At 43.1% G+C, this 23764-nt stretch overlaps 4 protein-coding genes and 1 pseudogene across 4 annotated transcripts; 2 read left to right on the top strand and 3 right to left on the bottom strand.

Annotated features, from left to right (window-relative positions):
* The first annotated feature begins 127 nt into the window (after positions 1 to 127).
* Positions 128 to 2940, top strand: nudcd3 (NudC domain containing 3). Its single transcript, XM_058059949.1, has 6 exons — positions 128 to 497; positions 805 to 1031; positions 1138 to 1267; positions 1344 to 1487; positions 1570 to 1758; positions 1842 to 2940. Exons 1-6 carry the CDS (start codon positions 300 to 302, stop codon positions 1950 to 1952), a joined length of 999 nt encoding a protein of 332 aa, XP_057915932.1. The 5' UTR covers positions 128 to 299; the 3' UTR covers positions 1953 to 2940.
* LOC131108736 (histone H3-like) lies at positions 2846 to 3891 on the bottom strand. Its single transcript, XM_058059988.1, has one exon. It carries the CDS (start codon positions 3795 to 3797, stop codon positions 3387 to 3389), a length of 411 nt encoding a protein of 136 aa, XP_057915971.1. The 5' UTR covers positions 3798 to 3891; the 3' UTR covers positions 2846 to 3386.
* LOC131104467 (histone H1-like) lies at positions 3804 to 4923 on the bottom strand (annotated as a pseudogene).
* Positions 4924 to 5571: 648 nt separating this feature from the next.
* On the bottom strand, positions 5572 to 6579 carry LOC131108728 (histone H2B-like). The gene has a single exon (XM_058059975.1). The coding sequence runs from the start codon at positions 6574 to 6576 to the stop codon at positions 6124 to 6126; it is 453 nt and encodes a 150-aa protein (XP_057915958.1). The 5' UTR covers positions 6577 to 6579; the 3' UTR covers positions 5572 to 6123.
* Positions 6580 to 10248: 3669 nt separating this feature from the next.
* arid6 (AT-rich interaction domain 6) lies at positions 10249 to 15696 on the top strand. The gene is made up of 6 exons (XM_058062104.1): positions 10249 to 10859; positions 11019 to 11172; positions 13066 to 13118; positions 13211 to 13308; positions 13392 to 13557; positions 14304 to 15696. The coding sequence occupies exons 1-6, from the start codon at positions 10647 to 10649 to the stop codon at positions 15492 to 15494; spliced, it is 1875 nt and encodes a 624-aa protein (XP_057918087.1). The 5' UTR covers positions 10249 to 10646; the 3' UTR covers positions 15495 to 15696.
* Positions 15697 to 23764: the final 8068 nt, after the last annotated feature.

Here is a 23764-nt window from a genome sequence, read left to right as displayed (position 1 = left end):
AATTGAATCGTTTTATTAGAATGTAATTTGTATATATGGGTTGTTTTTGTGATTTTTTGACAGCTTTTGAGTTTATTTGTGACACACTTTTATTCTTCTGAAGAGGGACTCGTTCTTGTTTTGAAAGTGTCTAACCGGATGGTGGACATTGTTCTGGAAGGAAGATCCCAGACGTCAACAAATACCAACTTTCCGACCTAAGCACACAGTGTTTATCACAAAAATCCGTTTTTTTATATTTTATCCGTCTGCTGATTGACTTTAAAGTTAGTTTGACGGCTCTAAAAGGAAACATTGTCATGTCGTCGCCGCTGGAGATGTCAGAAATGTACGACAACGCTTTGCTGGGCATTCTGCAGCACGTTGGAAACATCCAGGACTTTCTTCAAGTCTATTTTGGGTTTTTGTACCGAAAGACGGACTTTTATCGCCTTCTTTCCAGTCCCAGCGACAAGATGGGCTTCCCGCCTGGTGTCGCAGAAAAGATGGTTGTCAAGGTGGAGCTCTGTCGCTAAGATATCTTGCAATGCTTTCTTAGAAATACATCAACTTGACCTAACAACTTGGTGGGCCGCTATTTGTACTCATTTTGTCTTTAAGTAGCATTTAAGACTAATTATTAAGCAACGGTGCCACTAGTCTTCAGTCATTGCATTGTGATCACGATAATGGTGATTTTGTGCAATGGGTTTTTAAGGTGGTGAGCAAATGAAGTGTCTGTTCCGTCTAGTATGTTTCATTCAGTCAGAGGCTGGCTTTTATCAGTTCAGTACACACCATGACCTTGACTTCTTCTCCTTTCAGACGTACAAATTGTTTGAGAAGGTGGCCGAACACAACCGTGAGCTGCAGAGAAGACAGGAGGAGACTAGAAGTGTTCCTCCGGTGGCCCAGGAACTGGAGGTCACCTCTGAGACTCAGCAGGCAAGTCTGACAGAGGCCAGCTCCTCCTCGGATCCCGTTCCTGAGCCCGAACCCCGACCCGGTCCACTGACTCAGGGGGACCAGGCGGCTGCATCCGACACGGCAGAGTGAGTCAATCACGTTATCTTACAAAGAGATTTTATATTGCTTTTGTTGTGCTTGAGGGTCCACCTAAGTAGCAAAGGAGTATTGAAGGACGGTGTGTGCTTACAGTCCGCAGACGCTCCAGCCCGATTCAGAGAGTTACAACGGCGCCGTGAGGGAGAAGTACAAGTGGTCTCAGGACTACACGGATGTGGAGGTCCGCGTGTCTGTGCCCAAGTCGGTGGTCAAGGGCCGACAGGTGAGTGTCTCACACGGCAGTGGCGCTCTCTAGTGTGAAGTTTGGACTTTCATGCGTTTGTATGTCGGCCGGCCAGGTGAGCGTCACGCTGCACAGCGACAGCGTGCGTGTTTGTGTGAGGGCGGGGCCACAAGAGGAGACGCTGATGGAGGGACAGCTCACGCATAAGATCAACACAGAAAACTCTATGTGGAGCCTCGAACCCGGCAACTGTGTCGTCGTTAGTACACCGCAGCTCACTCTGTCACCTTTGACCTTTCAGCCTGAGACACTATTTCTCTCTCTCTCTCTGTGATGTCCAGCTGTCACTCAACAAGACATCAGAGGTTTGGTGGACAGCCGTCCTCAAAGGCGAGGAGGAGATCGATGTGAACCAAATCAACCGCGAGCGCTCCATGGCGACAGTGGACGAGGATGAGCACGCAGTCCTGGATCGCCTGACCTTTGACTACCATCAAAAGCTGCAGGGCAAACCCCAGAGTCACGAAATGGTGAGGAAGCCCCGCCAGTGGCTCACGGGAAGGACAACAAGTGAACATGAAACGAAAGCACTAACACTTTGTTGTCTGTGCAGAAAGTACACGAGATGCTGAAGAAGGGTTGGGACGCTGAGGGCTCACCGTTTAAAGGGCAGCAGTTTGACCCCTCCATGTTTGACATCCCACCCAGTGCGGTCCAGTTCTGAGGCGCCACCCAAACGGGACAAAGGAACTGAATTGTGCTGCTGGATATTCAGGTGTGTGTGTGTGTGTGAGTGAGAGAGAGAGAGGGAGAGCCACATCAGACTGCAACATGATTGGATGATTTAGTTTTTTTGGCCAACTGGGAAGCCATGTTGTCCAGTTTAGGCTGTTGGGAGGATTGCGTGGGGGGGTCATCTGTGGAAAAAGCACCATGACATCATAGTGTAGCGTTAGATACCAATCAAACCAACAAAGGTTGCGTTCAGGAACTGATCATTGTCTGTCCTCCAATCAACACACTGCGCTCTATCTAGCGCCGCCCACTTTTCAACCCCCCCAGGAAAGAAAGCAAGCGTATAGCGCTCGGAGACACACATATTTAACTTGACAAACGTGTGATGGCTTGTAAATGAAAAATAAATAACTTGTTGATGACTATCTCACACTCTATGGTCTCCTCACTCCTCGGTTGCATGCGGCGTCTGTGTGGTTTTCTTGTGGCTGTCATAGCAACAGTGTGGTTATTGATGATGAGTATTGTTCTACAATGTAGTCAGTCAATGTTGGCTGCTGCTGTGTTCATGTGACACTCTTTTTCTCCTTTCTTTGAGATGTTTAAATGACACTTTTCTGGTCCTGGAGGTGGATAAAACCTACCACACATTCATCAGGGGTCCCGATAGGACCTAAAGAAGGCAAGAAATCCCACTTTTCTGACGGTTCTGTTTCTAAAGTCGGACACCTTTCCCACGCTACTTGGTTGTGTTAAAGTCAGAAGAGGAAGCTGTGAGTAACAATTCAATTGTGTCCCAACTACTCATTTTATAGATAAATAGACTTTCTTTATTGTCATTGCACAATAACACAGCAGTGAAATTACCAACGAAATGTCGTTGCCTGGCTCCCGTATAATAATTAATAATAGTGTGGAGAATAAATAGATCACAGCGGAGTAGGCTAGTAATGGTTGGAATAGTGGAATGGTAATGATTGGATGGAATATTTTGTATTTTGTTTGTAAGCGTTAACAGTGAAAGGAAGGAAAACAGCAAATTAAAGAAGGAATAAGATCGTTGAATACTGCTGATCAGGTTTTTATTGACGTGATTCATATTTCTGCCATATCATAGATGTAGGTGCCTAAATACGCTTTTAGCGAATTATAGTGAAATATGTGAATTTATTGTGCACTGTATATATTTAAATTGCTTGACCCAGAAGTAGTTGCGTGGTGATATAACCCGGAAGTACTTGCGACAGAGCAAAAAAAATGTTGACCTCGCTCTCGCGCACTAACCTACTCTTTTTTTGTTTTTAATATCAATAAGTTTTATACTTATAGTCGTTCGTTTATGCTCCAACAACAGGAATTGAGACTTTAGTATGGGGTGGTGGCTCTTAAAAGAGCCGTTATAGTTTAAAAGAAAGTCGAAAGTTTAAGCTCTCTCTCCGCGGATACGACGGGCCAACTGGATGTCTTTGGGCATGATGGTGACTCTCTTGGCGTGGATGGCGCACAGGTTGGTGTCCTCGAACAGACCGACCAGGTAAGCCTCGCTCGATTCCTGTAGAGCCATGACGGCGGAGCTCTGGAAGCGCAGGTCGGTCTTGAAGTCCTGAGCGATCTCCCTGACCAGACGCTGGAAGGGCAGCTTGCGGATGAGCAGCTCGGTGGACTTTTGGTAGCGACGGATCTCCCTGAGAGCCACCGTCCCGGGCCTGTAACGGTGAGGCTTCTTGACGCCGCCGGTAGCAGGGGCGCTCTTACGGGCAGCCTTGGTGGCCAGTTGCTTCCTGGGGGCTTTACCCCCGGTGGACTTACGGGCGGTCTGCTTGGTTCTTGCCATATTTCACTACGTCTTCCCTTCAAGAAGTGTGCTAGTGAGGAGCAGACCAGCGGCGTCTCTTAAAGAGAGAGGGCAACGCTGTTGGTCCGTTTGGGATTGGGCCGCGCAAGAACTGCTCACCCATTGGACGAAAGGAATTTGAAATAAGCCAATCAACAACAAAAACTGCCCAACGACTTCTGAAAGCCGTCAGAATTTAAAGCGATACCTCCACATTAAGAGAAGGTTGTAGACATATTCACAAATGTGAAACACGGTGTATCATAAATCACAACTGTTAGATTAAGATTGTTTACATCTAGTATAGCCGCTTTATAAGGTGACATATTTAGTTGTGTAGCAATAAGAATACGTTACGAATAATCATGTAATTGGTGTGAAGTGTTTTGCGATAAAATGCTTGTTACTCTGGTGCCACTTGGTGGCGACACAACATATTGCAGCAAAATGTGTAGTTTTTGCTGTTGACTTATTGCTAAGAAAGTTGGATTGGGACTGTGTGTTTTGTGTATATGACAAGGAGAAACGTTACTATTTAAAGGTGATTTGGTGGCTCTAAAAAGAGCCTTTTGAAGAGAAATATTGAATAAAATAACTTCTTCTTGGGTGTCTTCTTAGCTTTGGGCTTGGTCACCTTCTTGGCGGGGTCTTCTTGGCCGATGGGGCTTTTCTGACCGCCGTCTTGGTCTCTTGATGGGCCTTCCTGGGAGTTGTCGCTTTCGCGGGCTTCCTTGGGGATTTCTTGGAGGCGGGCTTTTTGGCTGCAGATTTCTTGGGTGTTGCTGCCTTCTTCACTGCAGGCTTCTTGACGCTATTAACTTTAGCGGCAGCTTTGGGTTTGCCTTCGCTCTTGTTCATCTTGAAAGAACCGAAAGCGCCGGTGCCCTTGGACTGGACCAGGGTCCCCTTGGTGACCAGGTTCTTGACGGCGAGCTTGATGCGGGTCTTGTTCTTGTCCACATCGTAGCCGGAGGAGGCCAAAGAGTTCTTGAGGGCGGCCAGAGATACGCCTTTGCGCTCCTTGGAGGCGGCTACCAGCCTTGACAATCAGCTCGCTGATGCTGGATCCGGGGTTCCCGGGCTTCTTGGTCTTCTTCTTGGCCGCTTTAGTCGGGGTGGCTAACATCCATCCATCTATTTTCTATGCCGCTTATCCTCACTAGGGGTTCGGGTATGCTGGGATAGGTTCCAGCATGTCTTTGGGCTGCCTTTCCATGACTGCTGTGTTTGTCGTTTAGTTGTAGTTTTACGTTTTCCAAGTGCAATTGAACTAGATGGAAAATATATGTAGCTCACATTTTAGCAGCCATTTTGTATAACAGTACATCATCTCTCAGGACAATAACATGGATGTACTTTAGAGTAGTCAGTGTACAGCATGATAGTAATTGGTAGACTTTTACTATCCACTGAAAATGAGTCAGCATCCAAGTCTAAATAGTGAGTAGTCAACACCAGTGAGTAGAAAGTCAAGCATGGTGCTGCTACATGAGTGCTGCCGGCACTGGAGAGCTGTGGTTCATCCCAGGGGAACATTAGCGCTTTCACTTTTTTGGCCTGCGCTCATTCTCGTATCAATTTTAGCAATGCAGTCATCCCTCGCTGCTGTTAGTTGATTATTTTATCTGGAGTCGGCCATGACGTGTCCCACATCCTCCATGTCATGTCTACAAGGTAAAGTTCCCATCCCTTTGGACTTGTTTACGTCCTGTGAAATTAGAATTGTAAAAGTAAAAAGGTGTTTTGTGTATATACATTCATTCCGGTCAGGTGGTGTTAGCACAGGAAGTTTTTATTATCAAAACAAAAATCAAGCACCTGTCAGTTTCAGATTCACCATCTTTATTTTACAATGTGATTGAAAGCAAAATGAAAAAGGGAGACTTTCATTCCTTCCCATTTGGGCTCTGTATAACTATATTCAAATAAAAACAAACAAAAGTCTTGAGGATATATGCATACATATGACCAATTGCTATGTATACTGTACATATAACATACCAATGTTATATACTACACACGTCATTGTTAGCATTAGCATGTTTCTGTATGACTGATATAGCCTTAATTGGGGGTAATTGGTAATACTAACATCTATTTCGTGCATTTAGGTTTTTCAAACACTCAAATTGATTAGCTCTTAGCATGAAAGGAGATCACAATTTGACCCTCACAGGCCATTGTACTCAATGGCACCAGTCATTGGCGGGCTAACTAGCAGGAGCTAGCTAACATATAACATTCAAGGTAGGTTGCTCTGCAGAGGAAGTGCGTGGCTCTTAAAAGAGCCGTTGGGTAGAATTCTAGCCTTTTTATTGGAGCCTGTTTACTTGGAGCTGGTGTACTTGGTGACGGCCTTGGTGCCCTCAGACACGGCGTGCTTGGCCAGCTCTCCGGGAAGCAGGAGACGTACGGCGGTCTGGATCTCCCTGGACGTGATGGTGGAGCGTTTGTTGTAATGAGCCAGACGCGACGCCTCGGAAGCGATGCGCTCAAAAATGTCGTTGACGAAGGAGTTCATGATGCTCATGGCCTTGGAAGAGATACCGGTGTCAGGGTGCACTTGTTTAAGCACCTTGTACACGTAGATAGCGTAGCTCTCCTTCCTGCGACTCTTTCTCTTCTTGCCGCCCTTCCCGGCCGCTTTGGTGACGGCTTTCTTGGATCCCTTCTTAGGGGCAGATTTTGCTGGTTCAGGCATTGTTGTCAATACGATTGGACCTTGCGATAGGAATGTGAGATCCGCAGCGAGAACGAGTGGTCTTGTAGAAGTCTTCATGCAAATCAGGATGTGCCAACGCTATTCTCTGATTGGCTGACACTATCTCTTGCTCTGATTGGTGGAGTTTAAGCAGAAAAAGGCGCGTGACTGAAATGTTCATGAAGACGTCACACCCACTTTGTAGAGTTTATGTACAACTTAGAGAGAAAATAGTTTTGTTCCAAACACTAATTTACTTTAGTTTTAAGATATAAAAGTTGTTAGATATAAAATCACCAATGGGTACTCACACTCTCTGATATTGGTCTCTGATACTTGCTGATACTCACTCATACTCGCCAATACTCGCTCACTGATGCTTGCTGATAGTATCTGGTGCTTGTTGGTACTCGCTGGTGCTGGTTTGTGTTGTGATGTGAAATCAGCAAGCGGACTGACGCCATTCTTGACATATTCTCAGAGTGGAGAATGTGAGAGACGCTTTTGTGTGACACATTTCACATTCTACTCGTCTATAAATGTCATATTTGCTGTCAATGCCACATTCTATCCAAAGTGTGTTCACAAAGTAAACAGTTAGGGTGTTATTGTTATGTGTGTTTTAGCTAAGTGTCCGCCATGTGCTGCTGTAACACAAACATGCTTTCCATTCTGTTTTTTACGCAGCAACCACAGAGACATAACATACACACACACACACACACTGCAGTCTGAACTGAAGGTGTTTTAATGAATTGTGCCATTGTGTTAAGTTTGTTGTGGCTTATCCCATCCAAGGGTTATCTCATAGCACCTTACACACTGCGGTGATCATTAAAAAAAAACACAGAAGCAACTCCAACCTCGCTTGGTGACGGAGGCGAGGAAAAACTCCCTCTGAGGAATCAAACTGAATGAAATACCGCTTTGATTGTAACCTGAGTATCCACATTCCCGTCCAATCATCTTTCACATCATTAACACGTAATTATAGAATAATCATGATTGCATTCATGGCACGCCTGAAAAGCGTAAAGACCAGTTGCATTTGCTCTACTCGTAAATTACACGCTTGGCACGCAATTCCTGACTGAAATTCACGTTGTATTCACTATACGTTCGTGTTGCGTTCATGATACGTTCATGTTGATAAGATCAGATAAGATATTAGTTATTATTAGTCCCACAAGGGGAAATTCCAGCTTTTAGATGTCACCATCTCAATGTTGCGTTCACGGTATGCTGACATTGTGGTGACCTTGCGTTCGAGCACAAATTGTTGAATTCTTATTATTTATTGCACAGAAAATAGCGGGAAGAAAGTCGGGCTTTGGTTTTGATTTCTGACAGACATGTTTCCTCAAGGGCATCCATCATCAAGACGCATCGGCAGGATGTCATCCATGGCTAAAGAGGATGTTTGTCTTTCATCAGACATCAGTGTCTGCTTTGTTAGGTGACTGCTAGCTAATAAACATGTAGCTTTAGTGAATATGCTAGCGGTCACTACCTGCTTTAGTGGAAAAACTATGCTTTTCTTGACGTTAAAAGGCGCTCGTAGACTCCTCCGAGCGTAGCGGGCCTTCACAACGAAGCTCTGCTGTGAGTCTGAGCTACGCAAATAAAACGCATCCATGTGGTGAATTTTGGTGACATGTTGTCTGATGACCGCTTGCCCAAATCTCCTTCCTGTTAAACCAGCTCTGCCGCGTATGTTGAAATTGCAATGTCTCAACATCTTTCACCTGAACACTGATAAATATCATTGCGTCATCTTGACTGACACCTCTGTCACCATGGATGCATCGCAACTTCTATCAGTCTCTTCTCCGCCAGATATACAAACAGGTTAAAAAAAAATGGGACACAGCTATTCAAAAAGGTACATTGATGATAACATGTCATACTTCCTGGGTACATTGATTTCACATAGCAACATAGAAAGGAAGGCCACACCTAGCCTACAAAACAAAAAGCTCCAATATGTAGCGTCACCTTTGGGGTGGCCTGGTGTCACTACACCAGTAAGGTAGTTCTTGGGCGTAACAATGTTGATAATAATAATAATAACAATGTGCTTCATATGCAGCTCACATGATGGACACGGAGCCTGGCTGGAGGTGGACGAGATATATTTTGGACATACAAGAAACATTTAATGGGGAGGAAAAAAATGTACTAAGTGTGGAGCGAAGGCGCACTAACTGGTTCTGGTGTCAATTAAAAGCAATTAGCCACCGTGTATTCCATGCTGGCATGCAAGCGCCACATCCTGCACTGCCACCAACCACGCCTTGCTGTGCCAATTATGACTTTACTCAGCATGGGGCGTTGGAGGGGTGATTGAAATACCAACGACTACGCACAGACAAACAAATGAAGCAATGAAATACCCGCTCTGTCATCTAACCTCAGCCGACCCAAAATAGACACTGAGCCGTTGAAATGTGGCACTTCCTGTTAATGCGCTGATAATTATCATCATTAATATGATGACAGATGTTGTGATGACATCTCAGCACAGCAATCCGACTCTCTGCAAAGCTAAATGGAGCCATTCCTTACCTGGAATATTTATCAAGGAATCTGAGCCGCTTTTACTGTGTGCCGCTCATCAACAACAAAAAATATTTTTTCTCCAAAAGTCCAAATAAAGACGAATCCAATTACAAGCAATGATCACAGCGGCCTTGGAGATGGAAGCAGCAACCATCTGGTTGGGAAACAACTCCTCTCCCATGGAATGTTAGGTGTACTTTTCAAGGGAAAATAGAATTGAATTGATTTTCACTTCGGCATGGCGGTCGAGTGGTTAACGCGCAGACCTCACAGCTAGGAGACCAGGGTTCAATTCCACCCTTGGCCATCTCTGTGTGGAGTTTTCATGTTCTCCCCGTGCATGCGTGGGTTTTCTCCGGTTTCCTCCCACATTCCAAAAACATGCTAGGTTAATTGGCCGCTTTTAATTGTCCATAGGTATGAATGTGAGTGTGAATGGTTGTTTGTCTATATGTGCCCTGTGATTGGCTGGCCACCAGTCCACAGTGTACCCCGCCTCTCGCCCGAAGACAGCTGGGATAGGCTCCAGCACCCCCGCGACCCTTGTGAGGAAAAGCGGTAGAAAATGAATGAATGAATGAATGATTTTCACTTCGGCACGGCGGTCGAGTGGTTAGCGCGCAGGCCTCACAGCTAGGAGACCAGGGTTCAATTCCACCCTCGGCTATTTCTGTGTGGAGTTTGCATGTGCATGTGTGGGTTTTCTCCGGGTACTCCGGTTTCCTCCCACATTCCAAAAACATGCTAGGTTAATTGGCGACTCCGAATTGTCCATAGGAATGAATGTGAGTGTGAATGGTTGTTTGTCTATATGTGCCCTGTGATTGGCCCGAAGACAGCTGGGATAGGCTCCAGCACCCCCGTGACCCTCGTGAGGAAAAATGAATGAATGAATTTCCAAGTGAAAATCATTCACGTGGGGTCACAGGGGGTGCTGGAGCCTATCCCAGCTGTCTTTGGCCGAGAGGCGGGGTACACCCTGGACTGGTGGCCAGCCAATCACAGGGCACATATAGACAAACAACCATTCACACTCACATTCATACCTATGGACAATTTGGAGTGGCCAATTAACCTAGCATGTTTTTGGAATGTGGGAGGAAACCGGAGTACCCGGAGAAAACCCACGCATTAACGGGGAGAACATGCAAACTCCACACAGAGATGGCCGAGGGTGGAATTGAACCCTGGTCTCCTAGCTGTGAGGTCTGCGCGCTAACCACTAGACCGCCGTGCCGCCCTCACTTGGAAATATTGTTTGGAAAATGTGTGAATTTGCGGGAACAAATTAGTTTGAAGCTTCCACCAGGACTGAAGATGGACGCAGCAACCATCACCTGAGCATGTCACCGTGGAGAAGAAGTGGAATGATATCCTTGAGCGGTGTTATATACTGTACCAGGAAATATGGATGGCGTGTTGTTGTGTGAGTCACATGACATAGCCATGTTCATGAATATATATATTGTCCCTTATGATATTTCACCATCCAGCCACGCCGCATCATGAAGCTGCCAAACAGGACCATGAAATCAACAAATATCAATTCTTAATCATCAACTGCAATCCTCCTCCTCCTCGATCTGCCAATGTACGCCATGCGTGCTCCATTCCAGCGCTGCAGTTCTTTGATAGCAGGTCGGACTGGTCCGACCACGTCCAAATCTCAGCAGCGGGACGTTGAAGTAGGCGTCCTCGCTGTCAGTGTTGCATATTTGCCAGCAGCAGCCGCCGGGACGCACGCGTCTTGTCTGTATTGTTGGCGCTCCGTGGACGTCCTGAGAAGAGTCATGGAAAGACAGGTGAGTTCTCACACTCGGCTTCAGTTTTTCGTCCCAAAGGCCAAACGGATACGATGCAGGTCATAGCGTCATGGACATGAAGAACGGTCCTGAAAGGATGCACTCGTGCTACGTTGTCTCAGCTTTGATTTACATTGTTTTGGTCACATGTCTTCCCAGGTACGCATGACCATGACCCACCTGGGGGTCCAGGAGGAACATCGCAGAGAGCCAGCAGACACCAGCGAGGAGCAGTTCCTTAAAGGTCTTTACCTTTTCATGAAGAAGCGAGATACTCCCATAGAGAGGATCCCTCATCTGGGTTTCAAGCAAAGTACGTACCCTGCTAACGATCACCTTCAACGGGATTAGAGCACATCTGCCCATGTTGGATTAGAGCATATATCCTGATGTTGGATTAGAGCATATATCCTGATGTTGGATTAGAGTACATCTGATGTTGGATTAGAGCATATATGTTGATGTTGGATTAGAGCATATATGATGATGTTGGATTAGAGCACATCTGATGTTGGATTAGAGCATATATGATGATGTTGGGTTAGAGCTCATCTGCTGATGTCGGGTTAGATTTGAGCATATGTGCTGATGTTGGATTTGAGCATATCTGATGATGTTGGATTAGACCATATGCGCTGACGTCGCATTGGATTGGAGCACATCTGCTGATGTTGGATTGGAGCACATCTGCTGATGTTGGATTGGAGCACATCTGCTGATGTTGGATTGGAGCACATCTGCTGATGTTGGATTAGAGCAAATTTGTTGATGTTGGATTAGAGCACATCTGCCGATGTTGCATTAGAGCACATGTGCTGTTGTTGGATTGGATTAGAGATTATGTGCTGATGTTGGGTTGGATTACAGTACATGTGCTGATGTTGGATTGGATTAGAGATTATGTGCTGATGTTGGGTTGGATTAGAGATTATGTGCTGATGTTGGATTGGATTAGAGATTATGTGCTGATGTTGGATTGGATTAGAGATTATGTGCTGACGTTGGATTGGATTAGAGATTATGTGCTGATGTTGGATTGGATTAGAGATTATGTGCTGATGTTGAATTGGATTACAGTACATGTGCTGATGTTGGATTAGACCATATGTTCTGATGTTGGGTTGGATTAGAGATTATGTGCTGATGTTGAATTGGATTACAGTACATGTGCTGATGTTGGATTAGACCATATGTTCTGATGTTGGGTTGGATTAGAGATTATGTGCTGATGTTGAATTGGATTACAGTAAATGTGCTGATGTTGGATTAGACCATATGTTCTGATGTTGGGTTGGATTAGAGATTATGTGCTGATGTTGAATTGGATTACAGTACATGTGCTGATGTTGGATTAGACCATATGTTCTGATGTTGGGTTGGATTAGAGATTATGTGCTGATGTTGAATTGGATTACAGTACATGTGCTGATGTTGGATTAGACCATATGCTCTGATGTTGGGTTGGATTAGAGATTATGTGCTGATGTTGAATTGGATTACAGTAAATGTGCTGATGTTGGATTAGACCATATGTTCTGATGTTGGGTTGGATTAGAGATTATGTGCTGATGTTGAATTGGATTACAGTACATGTGCTGATGTTGGATTAGACCATATGTTCTGATGTTGGGTTGGATTAGAGATTATGTGCTGATGTTGAATTGGATTACAGTACATGTGCTGATGTTGGATTAGACCATATGTTCTGATGTTGGGTTGGATTAGAGATTATGTGCTGATGTTGAATTGGATTACAGTAAATGTGCTGATGTTGGATTAGACCATATGTTCTGATGTTGGGTTGGATTAGAGATTATGTGCTGATGTTGAATTGGATTACAGTACATGTGCTGATGTTGGATTAGACCATATGTTCTGATGTTGGGTTGGATTAGAGATTATGTGCTGATGTTGAATTGGATTACAGTACATGTGCTGATGTTGGATTAGACCATATGCTCTGATGTTGGGTTGGATTAGAGATTGTGTGCTGATGTTGAATTAGAGCAAACTGTAGGTGCTGATGTGTATCTACATAAGAGGAAGTGGGAAGGCTAAATAATTACTAGCTTCTTTTCCCCAGGCAAAATGAAAGACTTGTCTGTGACACGTTGTAACACTCAGGGACTTTGGCAAGGCATCACAGAAGCATGAATGGGTTTGTTGTTTGTGAAAATGAGTGACTTATGTTTGTTCTTCCCCTCAGTTGATCTATATGTCATGTTCAAGACGGTCAGAAGCTTGGGAGGCTACCACCAGGTCAGATTCCTAATTTGGTCACATGTACATGCATTTCTCACACTGAAGGGGTCAAAGGGCACACCTCATGTCCTCTATGTCCGTGCTAACAGGTGACAGCCCAGCAGCTTTGGAAGCAAGTCTACAACTCGCTGGGGGGGAACCCACGCAGCACGAGCGCAGCCACCTGCACCCGCCGCCACTACGAGAAGTAAGTCGCACGTCGAGGAAGCGGAACGTGTCGAGGTTAGGTGTTCTCTCACCTGACACGCGTCTTGTCGTCATCACGTCTAGGCTGCTGCTGCCGTATGAATGCCACCTGAAGGGGCAGCTGATGAGTGTCATACCGCCACATGCCATCGAGCGCTTCCGTTACCATGGCTACAGCCCAGAGGACAGCATCGTCGACGGTCCGAGACCCGCCAAACGCAAGCTCATGTCAATGCCGCTGCACCACCAGGTTGGTCCGATGTTCCTAAGTATGTTGTCCATCATCCACATCCTGCCTTGTAAAGATATACAAAGAGGTAAAAAAGAGGCAGCTGCGTCATGAGTCACGCATCTATTCCACATCCAGCCAGGCTCTATGTCCATCATGTGAGCTGCATATGAAGCATATTGTTATTATTATTATTATTATTATTATCAACATTGTTACGCCCAAGAACTACCTTACTGGTGTAGTGACACCTGGCCACGCCACAGCGGCTAATGACTAGCCGGCTAGCAACTAGCTTCAGCACACACTGGCTCCCAATGCCTCAGGTCGCTAGCCAAAGGTGATGCTACATATTGGAGCTTTTTGTATTGTAGTCTAGGTGTAGCTTTCCCTTCTATGTTGCTATGTGAAATCAATGCACCCAGGAAGGAAGTATAACATGTTATCGTCAAAGTACTTTTTACTACATGCTCACAGCATGGATAGAAAACCTTGGTGGAGCTTTTTGAACAGCTGTGTCCCATGACCTGCATTCATTAGCTGCCTCTTTTTACCTGTTTGTATATCTTTAGAAGAGAAAGTGTGTTGATGTCTCACATAAGGATTGGGGATGATGGGTAAGATTCCCCAAAAAAGTGGACTTTTCCTTGAAGTTTCCTGTCAAGGTGGAAGAAGGCGTCTCATTTTTTCTTGAATGTTGGCTCTGATGGAGAAAGGTTGGAATCCCAAATGCCACCAAACAACCAAATGTTTTTCATCTCCAACAGAACCATGCCAACCTCCATCCGGGCCCCCTTCAGAGCCTCTTTCCTCTACCGTTCCGACATCCGCACTACTACCACCCGAGCCACTCAGTTCTGCCCCCCTACGTCCCCGTGCCAGCCTCGGTTCTGGCATCACACGGCCAACCGACAGCTCCCCCACCCAAATTCCCTTTCCCCCCATGTGGTCCCAACCCAACAGAGCGGGTGAAGGAGCCACTGGAGCATTTGCGCTACCTGGCAGAACAGTACAAGACTTCGTCTGGCCTCGGGGAGCCCCTCAACCTTAGCATCAAAGCACAGAGCCAGAGGAGCGACAAGAACCCGAAGTCGTCCTTCTCACTGCCCTCGCTCAGCAAAACCCCAAAGTTCCTAAACACGCCGTCCTCGTTGTACACGCCACAATACCCGCCGGGGTCAAAGAAAGAAGGCGGCAGAAAGCCGGATGATGGAACGGTGGCGTACCATTCCAAGTCGAGGGATGACCCAGTCGTGGACCTGACCTCCATGAGCAGCCCAGAGTACAAGCAAACCTCAACAGAGGGCAGAAATCAGACGGAGGAGCAAGTGGAGAATCCAGAAGGAAGGAGGTTCAGCCTGCCTTCCCAAAACAACAACAACAAGATGGAGATCGAGATCCCTCTGTCCGTATTCCACAACTGGCTGCAGCTGTACGGCCCCTCGGGGGAGCCAAGTGACACGAAGCAGCTACCTCGCCCCCTGCAGGCGGATCAGGAGGTGCATCGGAGCAAGGACATGCCAACCAATCTATCATTTCACCTCCACCCCCGCCAGCACGGCACCACGATCCAAGATGGGAGCGTGGAGAACACAGAAGCACCAAGCCCGAGGTCGAGTCAGCACATCCCGAAGCGCCATCACTGCAGCAGCCGCCTTAGCGACCCCGCCGCCTCCGTGGTGGCTTCCCAGCAGGGAACATCGTCTTCACGCGGCACCAAACCCCCAACCTACTGGGAAGCTCTCGCGAAGGAGAGACCCCAGAGCCCCGTCGCTGCTCCGCAAGACCTCACAGTAACGACGAGCCGCCGTGGCGAGGCCGACGCGGTGAGTCCGAAGGCGGCCGAATCGAGACTCCCGTCGTCGTCTTTGCTGATGATGAATTCTGGCTCCGCCTCCATGTTGCAGCTCACCAGTGAGGAGGTGATGAAGCTGAAGAAGATCATCTCAAACTCATGATGGACACTACCATGTTTCCACCTCGCCTTTTTTTTTTTCCCATCTGGCCAATGACCTCGTTCGATTGAACGCAGTAAATCAGCGATTTACACCAAATGTAAAAACTGTTCAATTGCTAGCATAAATTCCCCTTCTGTTATTCATTTCATATGAACGTGTGGGAATGTAACATGTATGAATAAATGTTCACAGCTAATCTTCACGCGGTGACGCTTGATTCCACGTCTTTACGACGGCATCTAAACTGGCAGAGCAGCGTTAACAACAACCATTATTGCAATGACACCCGCTCACGCCCATAATTAGCTCAAACATAGCTCCTAAATATTTAACAGCCGTTCCTTTAACGTTTCGTTCCGGGCCTGGGAAGTTCAAGTATTTCAATCACGCGTTCGACACATAAACCGACTGGAAAGATCGGCAATCAAAACATGCATCCGCTTATATAATATCGACTCCGCTTATGCTGCATGTTTATCTATACTGTATTTATTCTTCCTCTTATGGCACATGTTTATACTTCTTGTGTGCTGTGGCAATAGTAATACCTTTATATGTATTCTTGTAATAAATGTGTGTACTTTATTAATATCCAAGTGAAATTCAGGTTTCAAACAGCTCTGAAAATCATAATAATATAATGTTATGTTATTATTATTATTATTCATTCATTCATTTTCTACCGCTTTTTCCTCACGAGGGTCGCAAGGGGTTCTGGAGCCTATCCCATCTGTCTTTGGGCGAGAGGCGGGGTACACCCTGGACTGGTGGCCAGCCAATCACTTGAGATAATTGGCCCAAGTTGAACAAACATATCATTACTACTTTAAAGACCATCAACACAGTCAGGGTATCTCACCAGCAACTAAAATATCAAGCTAGCTTAGCATTGTCACAAACGCAGGAAACAGTGTGGCTTGGTCACAAGGTAAGGTAACACCGCCACCAAAAATATGAAGCCTCGGATCCCTGTGGGTGTCTTGGATGTCTTTTTAAAATATTGTCCCAGGCTAGCCTGCAAAAATAATTTTGTAACCATGACCCTCTAGTATTCAATCATTCACTCATTTTCTACCACTTATTATCACAAGGGGGTGCTGGAGCCTATCCCAGATGTCTTCGGGCGAGAGGCGGGGTACACCCTGGACTAGTGGCCAGCCAATCACAGGGCACATATAGACAAACAACCATTCACACTCACATTCATACCTATGGACAATTTGGAGTGGCCAATTAACCTAGCATGTTTTTGGAATGTGGGAGGAAACCGGAGTACCCGGAGAAAACCCACGCAGAGATATGGCCGAGGGTGGAATCGAACCCTGGTAGCTCCTAGCTGTGTGTGTCTGCGTGCTAACCACCTCGACCTCCGTGTCGCCCATGTTATTATTCATTCATTCATTCATTTTCTACCGCTTTTCCTCACGAGGGTCGCGGGAGTGCTGGAGCCTATCCCAGCTGTCTTCGGGCGAGAGGCGGGGTACACCCTGGACTGGTGGCCAGCCAATCACAGGGCACATATAGACAGACAACCATTCACACTCACATTCATACCTATAGACAATTTGGAGTGGCCATGTTATTATTATATTCTAATAATATATCATAGTATATGAGGGGGTAAAGGTCCAAGAGCTAAACTCTAATTTGAAGCCATGGGCCAATTGTTAAACTTTGTTACATCTTTTTGTAGGAAAATGACTCATGCAGACCTAAAGATGCTGTAAAAAGACGATTGATTTCATCTTCCTGGCTTTAAAATGGAGGTTGAATAAAAGCGACTCATCATCCATCAGTGACGTTGCCTGCATTGCAATCAATCTCTTAAATGTCAAAGTAACAAACAAGGTCAAAAATGATTGACGCCATTCATAAATAGCATCCGCCCTCACTGGGCCCGTTCCAGTACCTCAATCTGCTGTGGAATGCGGCTGATACTTTCTACTTGACTCCCCTACCCAACCCACACACACACACACACACACAAGCACGCGCACAATGCTATGAGGATATGAAAGCACACAAAAACAGCGTTGGTGAGATAAATGTGTTTGGGTTGGCATGACGCTACACTTCTACAAATATTATATATATTATATATGCAATACTCATAGCAATATACTAATACCTATATACAGCACACATATCAATATACTATCCTCATACCTATATATGACATCAATACTCACATATTCTACATCAATACTCATAGCATTATTCTATAGTCGTGCATATATACTACATCAATACTCAAAGCAATATACTATACTCATACCCATATACTACATCAACAACAATATACTGTACTCATACCTATATAGTACGTCAATGCTCATAACAATATATTATACTCATTACTATATAATATATTATACTCATACTTGTACGACATCAACACTCATATGACGATACTATACTCACATGTAGATACTACATCAATAATCATTTCAATATACTACATCAACACTCGTATCAATATACTACACTATATACTAATATACAACATCAGATTTCGGATCAATATACTATACTCATAAATATACACTACATCAACACTCATATCAATATACTATAGTCATATCATAGCAACATATTATACTTATATACTACATCAATACTCAAAGAAATATACTTGACACACTATACTCACACCTATTTACTACATCAATATAGTATATTGCTATGAGTATGTGACAATACTCATACAATGTGGCAATATACTATATATATATTATGTATATGAGAATTGTATATTGCTGAGTATGTGACTTTTTTTTATCATTCACTGGCTATGGATGCAATTGACGGGTGAAATAAAATACATAATCCAAAAATAAAAAATAGATTCAACTCGATGCGTGCGTTGGTATCTGTAATCTGATGCAAGCGCCGTTTTATTAACGTTAAACCTCGCTCCATTTGCCGTTTCCCAGGTGTATTGAATGCACCATCATCCGCATCTGGTATTGAATACGGACGGAAGCCGTGAGGCACATACAACTACTAGTAAAACAGAGAGAAACTTTCTATAGTTAAAGCACCCGCAACGTTTAAATGCTATGTTTGGAAACACTACGACGGGAAGCTCCACAAAACGTCCGTCATTAGCAAAGAACGCCACGTTAAGAAGCCGTACAGCATGCAGACCCCCTTAAAAAGGGGACGCCACATCACCGACAAGTCTACAGGCCTCCCCGTCCAGTTCCTCGTCGGACACCGGGGAAAACGCCGGCAACTGAGGTGAGAAGAAGTGGATCTTCCCCTGCAACAAGTGGCCCCTCTGGACGAGTGTTCAGCACAGCAGGTGACATTAGAACAGCAGAAAAAGGGTAGAAGTAGTTTGACACTTTCTGCTCCTCACTACTGTATTAGCCTACCTCCTAATGCATTCGTATTAGCAGTATGTTTTACAGAAAAGGAATATAAACATTGATTGCACTGTTGAAAGTGTCACTTCAACTTTTTGTTATTATAATTATTATAATTAAAATTATAATTATTATTAATTGTTTTACTCCACCACTGAACTACTGTGATTGGCATTTTTGTCAAAAATCACCAACCTCAAACTCTGGCATTTTATGCACTTTTTGGGTGCTTCTGGGCCCCCTGTTGAGCGTGTGTGAGGGTTCCTCCGTGTTTTTGACCAGAAAAGTGCATTAAAAGCAAGTAGAAAAAAACTGGGAAAAAATGAAAAAAACGACATACTAACTTATGTTTTTTTCAAAAATCACCAAATTCAAAATCTGGCATTTTATGCCCTTTTTGGATGCTTCTGGGTCCCCTGTTGAGTGTGTGTGAGGTTTCCCCTGTTTTTTTGACCAGAAAAGTGCATTAAAAGCAAGTTGAAAAAAATGAAAAAAACGACATACTAACCCCTTACGTTTTTTTCAAAAATCACCAAATTCAAAATCTGGCATTTTATGCCATTTTTGGATGCTTCTGGGTCCCCTGTTGGGTGTGTGTGGGGTTTCCACTTTTATTTTTGACAGAAAAGTGCTTTAAAAGCAAGTTGAAAAAAATGAAAAAAAACGACATACTAACCCCTTACGTTTTTTTCAAAAATCACCAAATTCAAAATCTGGCATTTTATGCCATTTTTGGATGCTTCTGGGTCCCCTGTTGAGTGTGTGTGAGGTTTCCACTTTTATTTTAGACAGAAAAGTGCTTTAAAAGCAAGTTGAAAAAAAAACGACATACTAACCCCTTACGTTTTTTTCAAAAATCACCAAATTCAAAATCTGGCATTTTATGCCATTTTTGGATGCTTCTGGGTCCCCTGTTGAGTGTGTGTGAGGTTTCCCCTGTTTTTTTGACCAGAAAAGTGCATTAAAAGCAAGTTGAAAAAAATGAAAAAAACGACATACTAACCCCTTACGTTTTTTTCAAAAATCACCAAATTCAAAATCTGGCATTTTATGCCATTTTTGGATGCTTCTGGGTCCCCTGTTGAGTGTGTGTGAGGTTTCCACTTTTTTTTTGGACAGAAAAGTGCTTTAAAAACAAGTTGAAAAAAATGAAAAAAATGACATACTAACCCCTTACGTTTTTTTGAAAAATCACCAAATTCAAAATCTGGCATTTTATGCCATTTCTGGATGCTTCTGGGTCCCCTGTTGAGTGTGTGTGAGGTTTCCACTTTTATTTTTGACAGAAAAGTGCTTTAAAGCAAGTTGAAAAAAAAACGACATACTAACCCCTTACGTTTTTTTCAAAAATCACCAAATTCAAAATCTGGCATTTTATGCCATTTTTGGATGCTTCTGGGTCCCCTGTTGAGTGTGTGTGAGGTTTCCACTTTTATTTTTGACAGAAAAGTGCTTTAAAAGCAAGTTGAAAAAAAACGACATACTAACCCCTTACGTTTTTTTTCAAAAATCACCAAATTCAAAATCTGGCATTTTATGCCATTTTTGGATGCTTCTGGGTCCCCTGTTGAGTGTGTGTGAGGTTTCCCCTGTTTTTTGACCAGAAAAGTGCATTAAATGCAAGTTGAAAAAAATGAAAAAAACGACATACTAACCCCTTACGTTTTTTTCAAAAATCACCAAATTCAAAATCTGGCATTTTATGCCATTTTTGGATGCTTCTGGGTCCCCTGTTGAGTGTGTGTGAGGTTTCCACTTTTATTTTTGAAAGAAAAGTGCTTTAAAAGCAAGTTGAAAAAAAACGACATACTAACCCCTTACGTTTTTTTCAAAAATCACCAAATTCAAAATCTGGCATTTTATGCCATTTTTGGATGCTTCTGGGTCCCCTGTTGAGTGTGTGTGAGGTTTCCACTTTTATTTTTGACAGAAAAGTGCTTTAAAAGCAAGTTGAAAAAAAACGACATACTAACCCCTTACGTTTTTTTTCAAAAATCACCAAATTCAAAATCTGGCATTTTATGCCATTTTTGGATGCTTCTGGGTCCCCTGTTGAGTGTGTGTGAGGTTTCCCCTGTTTTTTGACCAGAAAAGTGCATTAAATGCAAGTTGAAAAAAATGAAAAAAACGACATACTAACCCCTTACGTTTTTTTCAAAAATCACCAAATTCAAAATCTGGCATTTTATGCCATTTTTGGATGCTTCTGGGTCCCCTGTTGAGTGTGTGTGAGGTTTCCACTTTTATTTTTGAAAGAAAAGTGCTTTAAAAGCAAGTTGAAAAAAAACGACATACTAACCCCTTACGTTTTTTTCAAAAATCACCAAATTCAAAATCTGGCATTTTATGCCATTTTTGGATGCTTCTGGGTCCCCTGTTGAGTGTGTGTGAGGTTTCCACTTTTATTTTTGACAGAAAAGTGCTTTAAAAACAAGTTGAAAAAAAACGACATACTTACCCCTTACGTTTTTTTTCAAAAATCACCAAATTCAAAATCTGGCATTTTATGCCATTTTTGGATGCTTCTGGGTCCCCTGTTGAGTGTGTGTGAGGTTTCCCCTGTTTTTTTGACCAGAAAAGTGCATTAAAAGCAAGTTGAAAAAAATGAAAAAAACGACACACTAACCCCTTACGTTTTTTTCAAAAATCACCAAATTCAAAATCTGGCATTTTATGCCATTTTTGGATGCTTCTGGGTCCCCTGTTGGGTGTGTGTGGGGTTTCCATTTTTATTTTTGACAGAAAAGTGCTTTAAAAGGAAGTTGAAAAAAAAAAACGACATACTAACCCCTTACGTTTTTTTCAAAAATCACCAAATTCAAAATCTGGCATTTTATGCCATTTTTGGATGATTCTCGGTCCCCTGTTGAGTGTGTGTGAGGTTTCCACTTTTATTTTTGACAGAAAAGTGCTTTAAAAACAAGTTGAAAAAAAATGAAAAAAAACGACATACTAACCCCTTACGTTTTTTTCAAAAATCACCAAATTCAAAATCTGGCATTTTATGCCATTTTTGGATGCTTCTGGGTCCCCTGTTGAGTGTGTGTGAGGTTTCCACTTTTATTTTTGAAAGAAAAGTGCTTTAAAAGCAAGTTGGAAAAAAAACGACATACTAACCCCTTACGTTTTTTTCAAAAATCACCAAATTCAAAATCTGGCATTTTATGCCATTTTTGGATGCTTCTGGGTCCCCTGTTGGGTGTGTGTGAGATTTCCACTTTATTTTTGACAGAAAAGTGCTTTAAAAGCAAGTTGAAAAAAACGAAAAAAACGACATACTAACCCCTTACGTTTTTTTCAAAAATCACCAAATTCAAAATCTGGCATTTTATGCCATTTTTGGATGCTTCTGGGTCCTCTGTTGAGTGTGTGTGAGGTTTCCACTTTTATTTTTGACAGAAAAGTGCTTTAAAAGCAAGTTGAAAAAAAACGACATACTAACCCCTTACGTTTTTTTCAAAAATCACCAAATTCAAAATCTGGCATTTTATGCCATTTTTGGATGCTTCTGGGTCCCCTGTTGAGTGTGTGTGAGGTTTCCACTTTTATTTTTGACAGAAAAGTGCTTTAAAAGCAAGTTGGAAAAAAAAACGACATATTAACCCCTTACGTTTTTTTCAAAAATCACCAAATTCAAAATCTGGCATTTTATGCCATTTTTGGATGCTTCTGGGTCCCCTGTTGAGTGTGTGTGAGGTTTCCACTTTTATTTTTGACAGAAAAGTGCTTTAAAAGCAAGTTGAAAAAAAACGACATACTAACCCCTTACGTTTTTTTCAAAAATCACCAAATTCAAAATCTGGCATTTTATGCCATTTTTGGATGCTTCTGGGTCCCCTGTTGAGTGTGTGTGAGGTTTCCACTTTTATTTTTGACCAGAAAAGTGCTTTAAAAACAGGTTGAAAAAAAAACGACATACTAACCCCTTACGTTTTTTTCAAAAATCACCAAATTCAAAATCTGGCATTTTATGCCATTTTTGGATGCTTCTGGGTCCCCTTTTGAGTGTGTGTGAGGTTTCCACTTTTATTTTTGACAGAAAGTGCTTTAAAAGCAAGTTGAAAAAAACGAAAAAAACGACATACTAACCCCTTACGTTTTTTTCAAAAATCACCAAATTCAAAATCTGGCATTTTATGCCATTTTTGGATGCTTCTGGGTCCCCTGTTGAGTGTGTGTGAGGTTTCCACTTTTATGTTTGACAGAAAAGTGCTTTAAAAGCAAGTTGGAAAAAAAAACGACATATTAACCCCTTACGTTTTTTTCAAAAATCACCAAATTCAAAATCTGGCATTTTATGCCATTTTTGGATGCTTCTGGGTCCTCTGTTGAGTGTGTGTGAGGTTTCCACTTTTATTTTTGACAGAAAAGTGCTTTAAAAGCAAGTTGAAAAAAAACGACATACTAACCCCTTACGTTTTTTTCAAAAATCACCAAATTCAAAATCTGGCATTTTATGCCATTTTTGGATGCTTCTGGGTCCCCTGTTGAGTGTGTGTGAGGTTTCCACTTTTATTTTTGACCAGAAAAGTGCTTTAAAAACAAGTTGAAAAAAAAACGACATACTAACCCCTTACGTTTTTTTTCAAAAATCACCAAATTCAAAATCTGGCATTTTATGCCATTTTTGGATGCTTCTGGGTCCCCTTTTGAGTGTGTGTGAGGTTTCCACTTTTATTTTTGACAGAAAGTGCTTTAAAAGCAAGTTGAAAAAAACGAAAAAAACGACATACTAACCCCTTACGTTTTTTTCAAAAATCACCAAATTCAAAATCTGGCATTTTATGCCATTTTTGGATGCTTCTGGGTCCCCTGTTGAGTGTGTGTGAGGTTTCCCCTGTTTTTTTGACCAGAAAATTGCATTAAAAGCAAGTTGAAAAAAATGAAAAAAACGACATACTA

Source organism: Doryrhamphus excisus, chromosome 2, assembly GCF_030265055.1.
Source record: "Doryrhamphus excisus isolate RoL2022-K1 chromosome 2, RoL_Dexc_1.0, whole genome shotgun sequence".
Classification (NCBI taxonomy): domain Eukaryota; kingdom Metazoa; phylum Chordata; class Actinopteri; order Syngnathiformes; family Syngnathidae; genus Doryrhamphus; species Doryrhamphus excisus.
Note: the sequence above shows the minus strand (reverse complement) of the source record. Positions and strands in the feature narration are given on the sequence as shown.